The 15,930-nt window shown below is 54.5% G+C and overlaps 1 protein-coding gene across 1 annotated transcript; it reads right to left on the minus strand.

Moving 5' to 3' along the window:
• Positions 1-50: 50 nt before the first annotated feature.
• BHLHA9 (basic helix-loop-helix family member a9) lies at positions 51-761 on the minus strand. Its single transcript, XM_063109482.1, has one exon. The coding sequence runs from the start codon at positions 759-761 to the stop codon at positions 51-53; it is 711 nt and encodes a 236-aa protein (XP_062965552.1).
• Between the last annotated feature and the right edge of the window lie 15,169 nt (positions 762-15,930).

The following is a 15,930-nucleotide window of genomic DNA, read 5'->3' on the forward strand; positions in this document are numbered from 1 at the left end:
TCTAGTCACCCTGCCAGGCCGCGTCCCTGCAGGCCTGCTCGGTGGCCGGGTCAGGAGAGCTCATAGCCCAGCCCGGGGCCCGCTCGCAAGTAGCCCCGTGGCCAGAGAAGAGGCCCGGCCGAGGGGGCCCCCGGACATCGGCTCGAGCTTCCCCCGGAGGCCTGTGCCAAGCCCGGCGCCTCGGCCACCGCCCGGGGCCGTGCCGGGGGCGTGTGCGGGGAGCACGAGGCGCAGCGCGGCGCGGGCGGCACCAAGAGGCCGGCGGCGTCCCGTGGCGCGAGGCCGGCCGCCGCGGGCGGCGTTGGGCTGGAGCCCGCGTCCCCGGCGCCCCCGCCGCGCGCGACCTGGCGGCGGCACTCCCGGTGGCCGCAGGGCCCGCGGGGCGCGGGGCCCGAGCGCAGCACGAGGGAGAGCGCGGCGATGCGGTGGATGGCCCTGCGCAGCGTGGCGATCTTGGACAGCCTCTTGCCGCCCGGCTCGTGGCGCAGCGCGCGGCGCAGCGCGTTGAACGCCTCGTTGTAGTCCAGGACGCGCCTGCGCTCCCGCACGTTGGCCGCCATGCGCCGCGCCTTGGAGCGCGCCGGCCGCGCGCGCTGTCGGGCCGCCGCCTCCTCCGCCTCGCCCAGGCCGCGGGGGGCGCTGTTCTCCCTCAGCACCCCCAAACCCCTCCCTGCCTCCGGGCGGGAGCCCCCCAAGTCCTCCGCGGAGGCCTCGGCGCCCTTCAGGCCCCTGAGGCCTCGTTCCGGCGCGCCTCGGAGCATGGCCTCCTCCCGGGCCCTGCGGCTCCGGCTCCGGCTCCGGCTGGCGAGGCCGGCGGTCCCTCCGAGCGCTGGCTCCTGCGGGCTGGTGGACACTCCCTGGACAGGCCCTCTCTAGCTGGGCTTTATGGCCCCACGTGGCTCCCCGCCCGCCCCATCCCTGCATCTCCCTCCTCCTGCTTTATTACCTGCCCCCAGGTAGGTTGGCGAGGGAGGAACCGAGAGGAAGGAAGCAAGCGAGGCAGCAAGCGTGCAGATTCTTGCACGTGGGGACCAGACGGGCAGCCTGGGGCCGTGCTCCGGCCCCCCGGGAGCTCGCTCTGCCTCACTCCAGGGCGTCTCTGGAGTGACTGGGTTCCACGTTCTTCCTCTGCACCCCAGAGAGAGTGCGAAATTTGGCCTCTGGGCAGGAGAGCTGATGGGCTCCCAGAAGGGTCGCAGTGTGGTGGGTGTGCTTTAAGAACGTTGAAAGTTCTGGTGAAGTCCTGTGGGCAACCACAGAGCTGTCACTGAGGAAAAGCATGACTGTCCCAGCAGGACTGATAAGAGAGGGCCGAATGAGATAGAGCAGGGTCCTGCAGGTAAGACTGACTTGAGGCTTCTGGCTTTTTCAACCGCTGGAGTGAGCCTGGCTGGGATTTGGGGTTTGGGTTTTGATTAGGCCTGACTCTCCCCCTGCCTCCCTTGGGCTCCGGCTTCTGCAGGCAGAGCTGGGCTGAGTCAGCAGCCCAGGGTGATGGAGGATTCCTTTGTAACCTCTGGGTCCCCTTGTAGTACTCATCAGGGGTACCTTTTGTGATCCAGGGTCCTTGGGCAATCCTAACTCATGACACAGCACTGTCATGTTAGGAACTCAATGAACACCTCCCCTCCCCCAGGGATTTGAAGTTTAAACAGGGTCTCAGGAAAAGAATAATGCGTAATCCTAGAGAAAGACCCCTAATGGAATTCCAGGCATTTGCAGGTGACTTCTTGGAACACATTAAGATCAACCTCATTCCCAGCCACAAATCCAAATGCCTCCAAAATGCCAAGGCCTGTTGTGGCATCAGCCGGGATAGGTTTGCCGTTTACATCCCTCTCGCCAAAGAACATTTCCAATAACCTCACTATTTCAAACTATGACTTTCTCCACGGATGAAAAGAACAGAATGTATGTATTTATTCATGTGATTGTCTTGCCCGTTAGACTGGCCATTTGTATTTCCCAGGCTCTACTCCCCCAACTCTGCAGTGTATGTAGAATTATAAAGCGGCTAGAACCGGATGTTTTGTCCTCTCAATCTGTTTCCCACCTTCCACACAACACACGCACGCGCACGCACACGCACACACACGCACACACTGCCTGCCTCCCTCACGCAGGATTCTGTGCAGCGCGTGGACCATGGATATCTGAGTGCGCGTGTCTTTCCATCCAGCTCAAGTAACAGGATGTCAGTCTCCCGGGTCTGAGTAAGAGGCAAGGATAGGCCAAAGCCCAGGCAGTCTGGCTCCTAAGTGTCACATTCCATGGCCACCTCTCCTCCCAGCTCCACCCCATGCCCATTAGACCCTCAGTGGCACTCTGAGTCACTGCTCTGTTCACCCAGATACTGGGGCCTTGGGGCTCAGAAAAGTCTGGCTTCTGTATTTAAAGGTGGGCAGACCAGGAGGCAGCACTTGACCTTTCAGTCCCAGAAGGGCCAGGTGGGAGAGGAGGTTTGGTGGGTGAGAGATCCCTCCCTCCACACATACCCTCCCCCCCAGCCAATGGCTTCTGTGTGACTTTGTGCCAGTCATGCCCCTCTCTCTGCACCTCATTTTCCTTTTCTTTGCATGGAAGACGTCCTTTCTAGGAAAGAATGTAGGCAGGGCCAGCTACATAATATGCTGAGCCCAGTGCAAAATGAAAATGTGGGCCCCTAGTTCCAAAGTATTAAGAATTTGAAGATAATGATAGCACAGCATTAGAGCAAACCCAGGGTGCTTCTAAGCATGGATCCTGAGCCACTGTACTGGCCCGCTGGCCCTGAGTGTAGGTGATGAGCTCAAGCTTTGGGTCTTAACTCCTCACTGATCCCCAGGGCAGCCTCACAGAGAGGAGGGTGCCAGTGGTTGATAAACAAGCTTAAACTGCTTCCAGCACCTTTCCTTCCTCCAGTGACTCAGTGTTCCTTTAACTTACAGTCCACCATGGACAGGATGCTGCTTAGTAATAATTAATAATAAGAACAATAATCATCTTAACAGTATCGATACTGGCTTCTACTGAGCACTTATCATAGGCCAAGCATTGTACTAAGTGCTTTTAAACACATTATCTCAGCCTCACAACAATCCTATATGGAAGGTCCATTATTATAATACCCATTTTACAGACTGGAAACTGAGACTCAGAGAGTGTTAAGAATCTTGCTCCAAGTCAGAGGGCTGAGCCAGGATTTCAAATCAGCTGGCGTGGCTCCTATTCAAAAACCAAACTCTGGACCTCTCTGGGCTGGGCCTGGGTCTCAGCTCAGGGAGCCCCCCACCCCAGCACCCAAAGAACCACTGACCACCGGTAACTATCAGAGGGCTGGCATCTGCCCTTTGAAATAAAATCCATTAAGACCTTTAAATAGTTTCAACCAAATGTGAAAATTAAAAAGGGGTTATCTGATAAAGAGAAAATCCGGAAGGCCAGCAGGCGAGAGAGACCGACAGTCCCCCAGATGGAGAGACAAGCAGGAGAGAATATGGACCGGAAGCCAGAAGAAGGCTGGAGCAGCCCAGCTGCCTGTCTGCTGGGACTGATATTTGCTGCCTGGGGTTTTCTTGACTAATTTTAACTCTAACTGCCTGGGCTGGACTAATGGCTGCTGGGATCCCAGAAGAGCACCAGAGAGCAGAAGGGACAGGCCAGTGCCCACCTGCTGACCCCTCAGCGGGTGAGCAAGGACCCAGTGAGCCAGGAGTAGCCTGAGGGGATTCAGGATCTGCCTGCAGCTCCCTGCCTGCATCTACCAGGAAGGCTCTGGGCCTCTTGCCTGTCATATTCAGGACTGAGTTCAGGTGCCAGCAGTGGATCCTCTGCCTCAGCTGCTCACTAACCTGCAGGGTGCCCTTCTGCACTTCTTAACTCAGTCTTAGAAGTTAGCACATCACATTGCACTTTTATATTCACCTCTAGGTCACCTCTGGATTCCCAGTTCCTAGCCCAGTGCCTGGCACATAGCAGGTACAAGAAAACATTTGCTGAATGTTGAATAAATGGTGCAACACCTGATACTGAGGAATTCATGAAACTGGAAATTCCACACCGATCTGATCAAGCAAGCTTTAAATTCGGTAAACACTTATTGAGCACCTACTAAATACCAGATCCATGTGCTATGGACTTTCCCAAGCGTTGGGAACCACAAACACATGTATTAACTTGAGTTAAGCCTATAAGGCTCAATGTTAAAATGGAAGGAAGTAAACCTTGCAGCCAAATAGAAGTTTTCTTGAGTTCCCCCCACACCCCAATCACCTGGGGGAAAAGTGACAACTGTCTCAAAGCTGTGGTTCTGAAAGTGTGGCTGTAGTGGCTGCAGCATCAAGCAAAAACTTCTTGAACCCCACCCCAGGTCTGCTGAATTCAAAACTATCTTAACGGCAAAGTGGTTTGAATGCTCAGAAAAATATGTACAAATATATTTGTCTTCCAGATTCTAGCTCAGTGGTTATTAAATTTCAGTTTGCATGAAGTCCTATTTAAGGATAATGTTGATTACACATAATTTTCTTCTTGGTCGTTATCTTTAGAGCATCCCCACCCATGCCTTGGATGGAGAGAAAATCCATCGCAATAGACAACCATGGGCCTAAAAAGGAACCAAACAGTAATAGACAATCAGTAAGAACAAAAATGAGATTGAACGTCAGTTTCTCCGCTGGCCGGCTAACAGGAACCCGCAAATCGACTTGAAGAGGAGGTTAGTGCGGCTGACCGGTGAGCTCGCTCAGTAAGCTCAGTTGCTGATACGCCAAAAAAAAAAAAAAAAAAGTTAGTAAAAGCAAAGCAAATATCCATCTTGGTGCCACGAGCAGGCCCAACCTCCCACCCTTTCCCCCAAAGTCCCCTTTTCCTTCCCACGCCTCGTACATTTCCAGGCGGGCTGCCCGGCCCTTCCCTGCCCGCGTCAGAAAGTGGCCGCGGCTGCAGGTTGACAATGCGGCGGCCACGCTCTCTTGACACCCGGCGGGGCTCCCGGGAGGCCGAGGGGCCCCGTGTGATCCGCGGGCTGCGGTCTCGGGGGGGCTGCGATCTCGGGGGGGCTGCGGTCTCGGGGGGCTGCGATCCCGGGGGGCTGCGGTCTCGGGGGGGCTGCGATCCCGGGGGGCTGCGATCCCGGGGGGCTGCGGTCTCGGGGGGGCTGCGGTCTCGGGGGGCTGCGATCCCGGGGGGCTGCGGTCTCGGGGGGGCTGCGGTCCCGGGGGGCTGCGGTCCCGGGGGGCTGCGATCCCGGGGGGCTGCGGTCTCGGGGGGGCTGCGGTCTCGGGGGGCTGCGATCCCGGGGGGCTGCGGTCCCGGGGGGCTGCGGTCCCGGGGGGCTGCGGTCCCGGGGGGCTGAGGTCCCGGGCGGGCTGCGATCTCGGGGGGCTGCGGTCTCGGGGGGCTGCGATCCCGGGGGGCTGCGGTCCCGGGGGTCTGCGGTCTCGGGGGGCTGCGGTCCCGGGGGGGCTGCGGTCCCGGGGGGCTGCGGTCTCGGGGGGCTGCGGTCTCGGGGGGCTGCGGTCCCGGGCGGCTGCGATCTCGGGGGGCTGCGGTCTCGGGGGTCTGCTGTCCCGGGGGGCTGCGGTCTCGGGGGGCTGCGATCCCGGGGGGATGCGGTCTCGGGGGGGCTGCGGTCTCGGGGAGGCTGCGGTCTCGGGGGGCTGCGATCCCGGGGGGCTGCGGTCTCGGGGGGCTGAGCACCGCGCGCGCCGACTTCAAAGGCAGCGGCGGGGCAGGTGTTTCCGCGGCACCTGCAGCGGGGCCGCACGTCCCGCCCGGCGGCTGGAGTCCGCCCACTCCCGGGGGCGCAGCTTCTCCGGGGGCCGGGCCGGGCCGGGGGGAGGCAGGAGGCGGCGGCCCTGATTTAGGGCCGCGAAGGTGCCTATTACCGCCCGGCTGGGCCTGGATTGCAGAGATTCCTTCTCTCCCTCTGTAGGTTCCGGCGTCGCTCCCCCGAGGGGGACAGAACTCCCACCTTGGAGAGAAACCCCGGGCGCGACCCACGGGGTCCCGAGAGCTCGACCATCTCCCGACAGTGGGCCGAGGTGGCCGCCGGAAAGGCCAGCAGTCCCCTGTCCCCGGCCGAGACCCTCTGCGTTTCACCGTAGACACAGGCTAGTAGTGTGGAAGACGTTTGGATCCCGCAGATCCGGGCTCAGTTTCGTCTCTGCACAAACGTACTGGCTGCCCTCTGATGTAGTCACTGGTGTGGGGCTGTGACTGAAACAGACAAAGCCTGTCCTCGCGGAGATCACGTTCTCTCCAGAGAGCAGACGATAAAGAAAATAAGTAGTTCATGTAGTGAATAAGTACTACTAGAAGTATATCAGACGGTGGTAAATACTCCAGATAAAACATCACCAGGAAGGACAGGAAATGTGACTGTGCTAGTGTGAGCTGTGGGAGGTGGGGTCGGGGAAGGCCACCCGAGAGGGTGACATCTGAGTAAGGACTTGAAGGAGACGAGGCGTTGCACCTACCTCGGGAAGAGCGTCCAGCAGCAGGACCCGCATGTGCAAAGGCCCTGAGGCAGGAGGGTGTCTACAAGTTCCCGGGACAGCAAGGTGGCCAGTGGGGCTGGGGCTGAATAAGAGGTGAGATCAGATTGGTGACAGGTACATGACGGTTCGGCTTTTACTTGGCAAGGGATGGGAAGCCATTAAACACTTATTTCATCCCACTTCATGGATCTTTTAAAAACAAAAGAGAAACCGTTCGCTTTCTCTTCCCCTGACTGCTGGGTGAGCACTCGCTCCACCCCACCCCTCTCCAGGCAGCCCCATCTTTTTCTCTTGGTGTCCTTCCTCCTTCCCCAGGTGTCCCTGCCTGTGCTCCGGGGCCCTGCCCCCTCTTCTCTCCTGCCTCACTCCCTCTCTCTTGGGGACCCTGCTCCCTCAATTACCCCACCCTCGGTTTTACCGCTTTCCTTCTCCACTGGCTCCTTCCTTGGGAATACAAATGTGCTCGAGCCATTTTCTCCAAGTTAGTCTTTCCCTGCACCCTGGAGTGTCTGCTGCTCCCCTCGCTTTCATCCCCTGCCTCAACTCATGGGCGGTGGAAGCCTGGCTCTTGCCACCCCCAGCCCCAGTCTACCAAATCCTTCTCTTCCATTCATCCCCTGTGACCTCAGCAAGGCTTTCCTGCTCGGTTAAGTTACACATTTATCGAGCGTGTACTGTTCGCCAGGTCTTGGGTTGGGTGATGAAGATGCCATGATGAACGGAGCTGGCCTGGCTCCTGCCCTCCGGGAGCTGGCCGCTGCTGGGGAAGGCCAGCGTGTGAACCAATGACTTCAACAGCATGAGATAAAAGAATGTGCAAGGCTTGGAAGGGGTGCAGAGGAAGGAGGGTGAACTTCTCTGAGGAGTTGGGAGAGATTTTACCGGGGAGGTTATGCCTAAACTGGATTTCAAAGGATGAGTAGGAGACAGCCGTGCACACAAGGAGTGGAAGGGCACTGAAGACTGAGGGAACAGCACGTGCCAAGGCCTGGCTGTATGAGCCTTCACAGAGTGACGCGGAAAATACAGCAAACTGACTTTGCCAGACCACGAAATGTGAGACCAGGGAGTGACGGGAGATGGGGCTGTGGGTCGCTAGGCATCAGGCCAGAAAGCTTGGCTTTTGTCCTGCAGGTAGCGGGGTGCCACAGAAAGTTATCAAGCTGAGGAGAGACATAGTCATATTTGAAGTGTAGCTGTAGCTCCTGTGAAGGGTGTGGAGGATGGGACCAAGACAGACTCCAGTTAGGAGGCCAGGATCCGGGAGAGAGAAGGGGCCTGAGCTCTGCAGGTGGTTGTGAGAGAGGGGACTGGAGGCAACACGTGTTTGGCAAGTAGAATTGGCACGTCGGGGTGCCAACTGGATGTAGCAGTGACAAAGGGGGGGTGTTATCTCCATATCTGCCTTCAAGACCAGAGGCCTGGCATTTCTGAGCAACCCCTAGTGATGGGCTCTCTGAACTAAGGTCCAACTATGGACATGGGGGAAGGCCCAGGTAGAGTGAGAGAGCCGATGGCATTATGGTCATCTTTTCCTGGGGGGCTGGGACCTGGCATCCGGGGCTTGTGGTGAATGTTCTTTGTTGCTGTGCAGCATTTGAAAAGTCTTCCTATCAGGGGAGGTGCCTCCATCGTGGGACTCTGGGTGGCAGAGATTTCTGGCAGATAGGACAGACAGGGGTCCAGGCATTTGACTCCTTGACTTGAATCTGCACAGGTGTCCCAAAGAAACAGGCAACAGTGGAGAAATCGCTCAGCCAGGGGCAGGGAAGGTGGCCTTCAGTGCCCTGTGGGGGCATCCAGAGGGTCCAGCTGTGCAATTTCCTGTAATTCCCATGAGTTTCCCAAACTTAATTCCCCAGCCTTTCTTTTCACTGATTTTGTGAGCTACCTCAGAGTGCCCAACAACTCCCTCTTCCTCCTAAGTGATCAAAGTGCGTTTTGTTGTTTACAACCAAGAATCCTGACAACACAGAGTAGAGAATAAAAACCATCCTGTTCCTCCTCTCTTACCCCTAAGCCAGTCCCCTGTACCTGCCATTTGCCAGCTTCCAGAGCTGGGGCAGGTGACTTAACCTCTCTGACCCTTGGTTTCTTCATCTATAAAACGGATTGGTAACTGCCTTCTAAGGGAGTTGTGAGAATTAAATGACACCATGTACAGAGAGCCCTTGGCGTGGGACCTGGTATATAGCAGGCATTTAATGATATCTAGTTATTATTATGATTTTCCTCTTTCTGGCAAACTTACTCAACACTCGGGGTTCTTTCTTCCAAGCTCAGGCACACGTTCGGCTCTCGCCTGCCCTCACTCCCAGTGCACAGAGCAACATCCCTCAACCAAGCACCTCCTGACAGCTTGTTCCTTCTTGGTCTGACGCCAGAATTTTTCTTGGCCCTTCACCTACACTCACCTGTGCCGGGCCTCCAAACACCCAACAGCAGAGTGGTTGCTTGGGCTCTGGAATAAGACCATCATTTGTTACCTGTATAGCCTTGGGCAAGAGGCTTAACCTCTCTGAGCCTCAGTTTCCTTGTCTGGGGCTATGTAACGGTACTGCTTCGTCAGATTTGTTGTGAAGACTCAATAAAACAGAACATGGTAAGCTCTCAGCACAGGGCCTGGCTCCTTTAAGCTACTCTATTAATGTTGACTTTTTCCTCCTCCTGCCACCCTGTTCCCTTCCCCAGCCAGCCTGGCCACTGCGACTATAAATCATCTAGATAACCCAGAGCATCCTCCTCCCTTCCACTGCCCTGCCAGACTCCTCATCACCTCACCCACTAATGACCTGGTGATTGGCTTCTCATTAAAGAAATGACAAAGAGGCCTCTGTGCCTTTAGCCGGGTCTAATCAGCCTTAGATCTGCCCCAGAGTCAGTCGGGGGTGAAGCAGGAATTGCAGGTCCGAGGGACCGGCTTGGTGTGGATGGAGGGCTCTGCCTCCCAGGAGAGGCAGCCTCCCCCGGCCAGGACTGCTGAAGGCCAGGACTTCTCAGGGAAGGGCTCTGCTACCGTGGGGAGGGGAAACAGGGCTCCAACCCAGTGCCCAGGAGGCTGCGAGCTGTGTGTGGGTGCAAGAAGCCATCCCTGCCCTCTTGAGGTTCAGTTTTCTCACCTGTCACGTGGGCATAGTAAATGATAATACCTACCTCGTAGGGCTGGTGTGAGGATAAAGTGAGATAAACCAAAAGCGAATGTTTAGCACTTTGTAGCTGTCAGTAAGTGGTGTCCATTATTATTGTTATTATTGTTACTGTTTTGATCATTATTGTTATTACTGGAACCCAAATACCAATTTTTCCACCTCCGTTTGGTGAATAGTTCATCCTGTCTCTGGTGAGTTGCAATGCCACCTCCCCCCGTCCCTGTGTCATGCCTGTCGGGTTGGGCAAGCCTTCAGTCTCCTTGTTCATTTTCAGAATTGTCTTAGGTGTTCTTGGCCCTTCACAATTCCATGGGAATGTCAGAATCTCTCTGTCTAGTTCTGTGACTATTCTTCTGTGATTCTTTCATACCTCTTCTGTGTGTTTTCTTCTCGAGGTGGCTTCTCTCAGGGCAGCAGAAGGGCTGCAGGAGTTTTAGGATCCACACGCATACTCCATCGTGCAAAGAAGGGGAAGAGCAGTACCCAGGGAGACAGCCCCTAAAATCCTGACCCACAGACCCTGTGAATTAATAGTTGTTTATTGTTGTTTAAAACCAGTAGGTTTTGAGGGAATCTGTCACGCAGCATGAGATAACGGATACAGCAGTTATGCTTTTTCCCAGCCTTTCCTGGGTTGACTGAATTCTCCAGTGAATGTGGACAGAAGCCACGTGTGCCACTGCCAGGCCTGCCTATAGCAACTTCCCACGTGCCGTCTCCATGCTCCTTCCCCTTCCTGCCCTCTCTCTCCAGGACCCCTGGGCAGCCAAGGGAACCACACGCTGAAGAGAGCAGAGCCACAAGGCCACAAGGCGGACGAAGTCTGGGCCCTTCATCATTCCTGAAAGAGAGCTGTCCAGGAAACCTGCCTGACCAGGAACACCCGTGCTGAATGATTACATAAGCAAGAAATGCACTTTTATGTTTAAGCCACTGAGATTTGGGGATTTATTTCTTACAGTATCTGAAATCACCTTAACTAATACACTTTCTCTCAGAACTTTCCAGATAGTTGTCTAAGCACTTTCACAAACTTCCTTTAGATTTGAGCCTCTCAACTCTTCCTGAGGTAGGTAGGGCAGAGCGCTCTTTTGCCAGTGAGAACTGAGGCTCAGAGAGACTAAGGCATTTGCCCGAGATCACACAACTTATGGTTGGAACAGGAAGACGAGACAAGTGGTAGCAAGAGGCAGGATAATTTAGTCGAAGAAGTTTAAGCGTCAGGGACAGTGACCTTGGACAAGTCGTTTAATCGCTTCTTGCTTGATTTCTCCAGCAGCAGAATGGGAACCACAATAACTAACTTTCAGAGCTGTTTGGGGAAGTTCAGGAGCTAATACATGCAAGATTCCTGGCACTGAATATTTGATGAGTGAGTTAACAAAGCGTTTAGCACAGATTGGCACGCAGTCTCTCAGACGTCAGCCATTGTTGTTGTTATGTTGATATTTTATTTATATATAAATATATTACAATTTGTTACTATCAAGATCGCCATTTCCACGAGGTCCTCAGGATCCGGGAGCCTCTCAGGTCTCTGGTCCCCACTCCCAGGCTCCCCCGGCCCTGCCGAGCCCCGCAGCCCGCCCAGCCCTAGCTGAGGCCCGGCCTGTAATTAACCAGCCGCCGTGGGCGGGGCCGGCCGGGCCCCCCGCCCCGTCCCGGGGGCTTCCTGCGCCCGCCCTCTGCAGGAGGGGACGGAGGGGCGGGCAGCTGGGGTCCCCCGCCGGCCCCCTGATTTACGGCCTTCCGTGTGAAGGAGATTTACGAGCTGAGCACAGGAGCCCGGACGTGTGGGAGGCGGGGGAGCGCTGTCCCAGGCGAGGGACATTGGTCGCCACCCGCGTAAATCCTGCCCCAAGTCGGGCTCCCAGCGCCTGGCGCTTTCCTCGCCCGGTCTAGGGACCCCCAGGGCCAGCTCTGAGTTGACAGCTCCTGGTGCTCCCTGATTCCTCAGGACCTTCAGGCCTCTTGTATCTGTCATCCTGGTTTGCAGATGAGAAAACTGAGACTTAGTTTGCACTAAATATAAAGCTTCGGTTGTGTGTGTTGTTCCGTCCTCAGTTACCTCTTGTGGGTCGAATTTCCCCCCTTTGGCCACATCATTCCCCCATAAGAGAAAGAGCCCAGGCCGGGCCAGACACCTGCTTGGGGTGGGTCAGGGAAGCTTCCACCTCCAGGCACTGCAGAGGGCTCACCTGGCTTCAGGCGGGACACCCTTTGCTGTGAGTGTTGTTAAGTGCTTCACAGATGTGGAAACGGAGCCTCCCAGAGGTTAAGCAGCTCCTGGGAGGTCACACAGCCGGCAAGTGGTCAGGCCTCTGAAGTGTTTTCCGCAGTGGGGCTGGGGAGGCCCGAGGGGAGTACAGCAGAGTTCACCGCCTCAGAGGGATTCATGCGGGTCCAGTGAGGAAAGGTGCTTTGGGTCCAGGGGCCTGTCAGCAGATGAAGAGGCCACCCAGGCAGGTGTAACCAGGTCTCTCTCTCCTGGGAATATGCCTGAGAGTCAGTCCTCCTCTGGTGGGATACAAGGCCTGTCCTCAAATACAGCCACACACACCCCCACCACCACTGCGGTGTGTAGCAGCTCCTGAGGGCGGCTGGGTCTCCCCACCCAGCAGTGCCCCAGCTCCCCTCAATACTCATAGTGGGAGGAATGAGTGTAACCCTTACTTAAGGGCCATCAAGACACAGGAGAAAGACATTTGACAGATTTTGAGTCAAACTAAGGCTCAAATCCTGGTTCCACCTCTGAGCAGCTGGGTAACCTTAGGCAAGTTAATTAACCTTTCTGAGCTCAGTTTCCTCATTTGAAAAATTAGGATAATAAAATCCTCATCATGAGTTGGTGTGAAGGTTAAATGAGATAAAATATGGATTGCATTTAAGACAACTTCTGGCCCCCTGATGTATAGGAGCTGTTGAGCAAATATTTTCTCCCAGGGTACAGAACTGGGGTTTTGTTTATTTTTGTTAGAGTGATCTACATAGTCTACATCAGAAGGACTCAGGGTGGAATTTCATAGACCAAGAATGTCGGGACAGGAAGAGATCGTCTTAGTGCAGGATTTTGAACCTGGGCTAACTTCAGGTGTGTGTCTCTGAACCCATCCCCCCAACCATTCATCAGTATTTTTGGAGCATCTGCCATGTGCCAGGTACTGTTCTAGCCTATGGCAATAAGCAACACAGACAAAAACCCTGTCTTCATGGAGCTTACATTCTAGTGGATGGCTACAGACAAATGTATAAAATATGTATTGTGTATCTGAAATGTTACATCTGCAGGCTTTCATCAGTGTGTTGGGGGAATCCATAACCCCCCAAAAAGGTTAAGAATCTCTAATGTAGTCCAGTCCCCCAAAAGGGGAAGTAACTTGTCCCAAATAATAGGACCAGCCTCAATTCAAATCACAGGACTTGCATCAGAATCTCCCACTCCCCAGTGTCACTCTGTCCACATTACACCTGCTGAGCCTGCAGGTGCTTTGTGTGTCTGTGTGTTCATGGTTTTTGGGGGGCTGCATCACAGAGCCAGCTCTCCAGGCTCACCTACACCCCTGCTCCATCCTGGCACTTTACTGTTAGCAAGGACCTGTGCTCTGTCCACAAAGAAAGCAGAAGTCGTTTGTGGGGGCACAGGGGAGTCCCCAGCTTCAGTCCCTCTTTCCGCTTGTGACATTTTTATGCACTGTCCTTTGCTTCTGTGTCAGAGGAAGAGGTAGCCCTCCCTCTGCCCAGAGCAGCCCTGCAGCCTCCTGGACAAACTCACTCCATGAGTAATGCCTCCTCTGCCATAATCAGCATCTCTCCCCTGGCCCCTTCCACTCAGCCCATGAACATGTGACATATTATCCCACTTAGTGACTTAAAATACCAATTTATTATTTCTCATGATTCTGTGGGTTGATTAGGCAGTTCTGCCTCATGTGATATCCACTAGGGTCACTCATGTGTTTTCATTCATTGGGAGCTTGTCTGAAGCTGGAATGCCCAAGAAAGCCTCCCTCACCACGTGGCCTCTTATCCTCTGGGGCCTCTGCATGTCTCTCCAGCTGGATGGCCTGGACTTCCTTCCAGCATGGCTGCTGGGTTCCAAGCAGGAGAAGGAGGAAGCTGACAATGTTCTCTTAAAGACTGAGCCTGGAAGACCAGGAACATCATTTCTTCCAACTCTGTTTGTCAAAGCAAGTGGCAAGGCCAGGCCAGATCCAAGGGGAGGGAAACAGACTCCAGTTCTTGACAGGTGGAGCAGCACGTGCGTGCAAGCATCGGAGGAATGGTCGGCAGCAGTATTTGGAGACTAGCAGAAGGGCTCAAGTATCCAGTCCTGACCTCCCTTGATCCTGTTTCACCCCAGAACCCCCTCACTGCCCCACCCCACCCCTGCTCACGTATTCATCCCATAATAACCTGGGCTAGCCTCTCTCCTCTGCTGAAACTGCTCATCAGTGACCCACCTTCAGTTTTCACACTCTGTGCTCTACCCATAAGCTCTGAAGCCACGGACCACTCCTTCCAGAAACTAGGCTGTCTTCTTGGCTTGCACCTCTATTTTGGGTCTCTTCCCAGTCCTTCTGTCTCTTTTATTAGCTCCTCTTCTTCCACCAACCCCTGAAATGTCAAATCTCTGTTTCCAGCTGCAACCTGTTCCTTGACTTTCAGACTCATGTTCCTAATTTCCAGATGATTGTTGTGCAGACACCTCAACCCAAATCCAAAACTCTTCTCCCTGGCTCCCCATTTTGGTGAACAAGATGAACAAACAAACAAAACCATCACTTACCTGGTCCAGCCCAAACCATCCTACGTGCCTGCCACCCTCATTGTCCACCACCTGCCACATACCCCCAATCCCATGTCCACCAGCATCCTGGTTTGCGCTCTGTCTCCTCCTTGTCACCCTCATCACCATGGCCCTGTTCAGGCCTCGTGGCAGAAGAGCCACAGGTAGAGGATTTGGGAAACGCCAGGCAGGCTTCTTTGCTTCCCACCCCTCAGATGCTCCAATGTGCTGAGATGCACAGGAATGGTGAACAGTTTGCAACGTCCTCGAACTTACTGACACAGGATCCTTTTCTCGTAGAGCTTCTCCCAGGACGAGGGATCCAACACACACACACACACCTGTTAAATAATTGTTAATTTGTTGAAACCAGATAGGAATGCAGCTCAGCGCAGAGTCGAGGAAATCCTGCTCAGACACTTCCCCGCCGTATGATCTAGTAACTCCTTAACCTCTCCAAGACTCCGTTTACTTGTCTGCAAAATGAGGGTGATGATAACTATTACTCAGAGGTGACCACAAGGATGAAATGAGACAGCACTCTGGACATCACCTGGGAACTCAGGCTATGATGTGCTGTCCTTTGAGGAGGTCTTAAGAGGGAGGCAGGTAAGAGAAATTAACTCTCAGAAGCATATGTAAATTCTGTCTTCGAAGGTGTTCTTTTGGGCTGTTTCAAAGAGTACCTTATCCTTTCAACGTGACTAACTCAGAAAATAACTGTTTACCTAGAATCAAAAGCTTTGGAACGCTGGAAAGAGAAAATTGTGAAAAGCTGGGTGGTGTCTCAGCGCCCTCTGCTGGTCGCGATGTGGAAGTCCAAGGAGACGGTCACCCCAGGCCCCTAGGCCTGGTGTCAGGCGCTGTCGCCTGGCGCTCTCTACAGCAAGAACGGAAGTTTTATTCTCTTCTCACCCGTGACTTGAGAGGAAATTGCTCTTTTCTGCCCGGGTCAGATTCTTCCTGCAAGCCCCTCAAGGCCTCTCCAAGTCTTTATCACCTGCAACCCCTCTCTCAGCGCACAGCCCACACTCAGCACGGTCACGGTCACGGTCACGAGGAAAGTCAGGGGTCTCGGATGTGAAGCCTCAGCTCCCCGCTTCCTGCCGGGCCCAGGACACATCTGTCGCTCCTCCTGCCCTCCTGCTGTCTGCAGCTGCCCCTGCTGCTGGGGTGGGGGCGCCTCCCCGCCCACTCCCCACATGCGAGGCTGTTCTGCGCTGCTGTCCCTTCTCTGTCCGGGTGATCTTTAGTTCAGATTTTTAGTTGTTTAGTAGACTTTATTTCTTAGAATGACTTAGATTTACAGAAGAATTGAGAGGCTAGTATAGAGAGTTCCCACATACCCTGAACCCACTTTCCCTTATTATGAAAATGTTACATTACTGTGGTACATTTGTTACAAATAATCAATAATGACACATCATTATTATTAACTGAAGTCCAAAATGTATTCAGATTTCCTTATTCAGATGCCCTTATTCTGTCCCAGGATCTTATCCAAGATATCACATCG

The sequence above is a fragment of the Cynocephalus volans genome, chromosome 10 (genome assembly GCF_027409185.1).
Source record: "Cynocephalus volans isolate mCynVol1 chromosome 10, mCynVol1.pri, whole genome shotgun sequence".
NCBI lineage: Eukaryota > Metazoa > Chordata > Mammalia > Dermoptera > Cynocephalidae > Cynocephalus > Cynocephalus volans.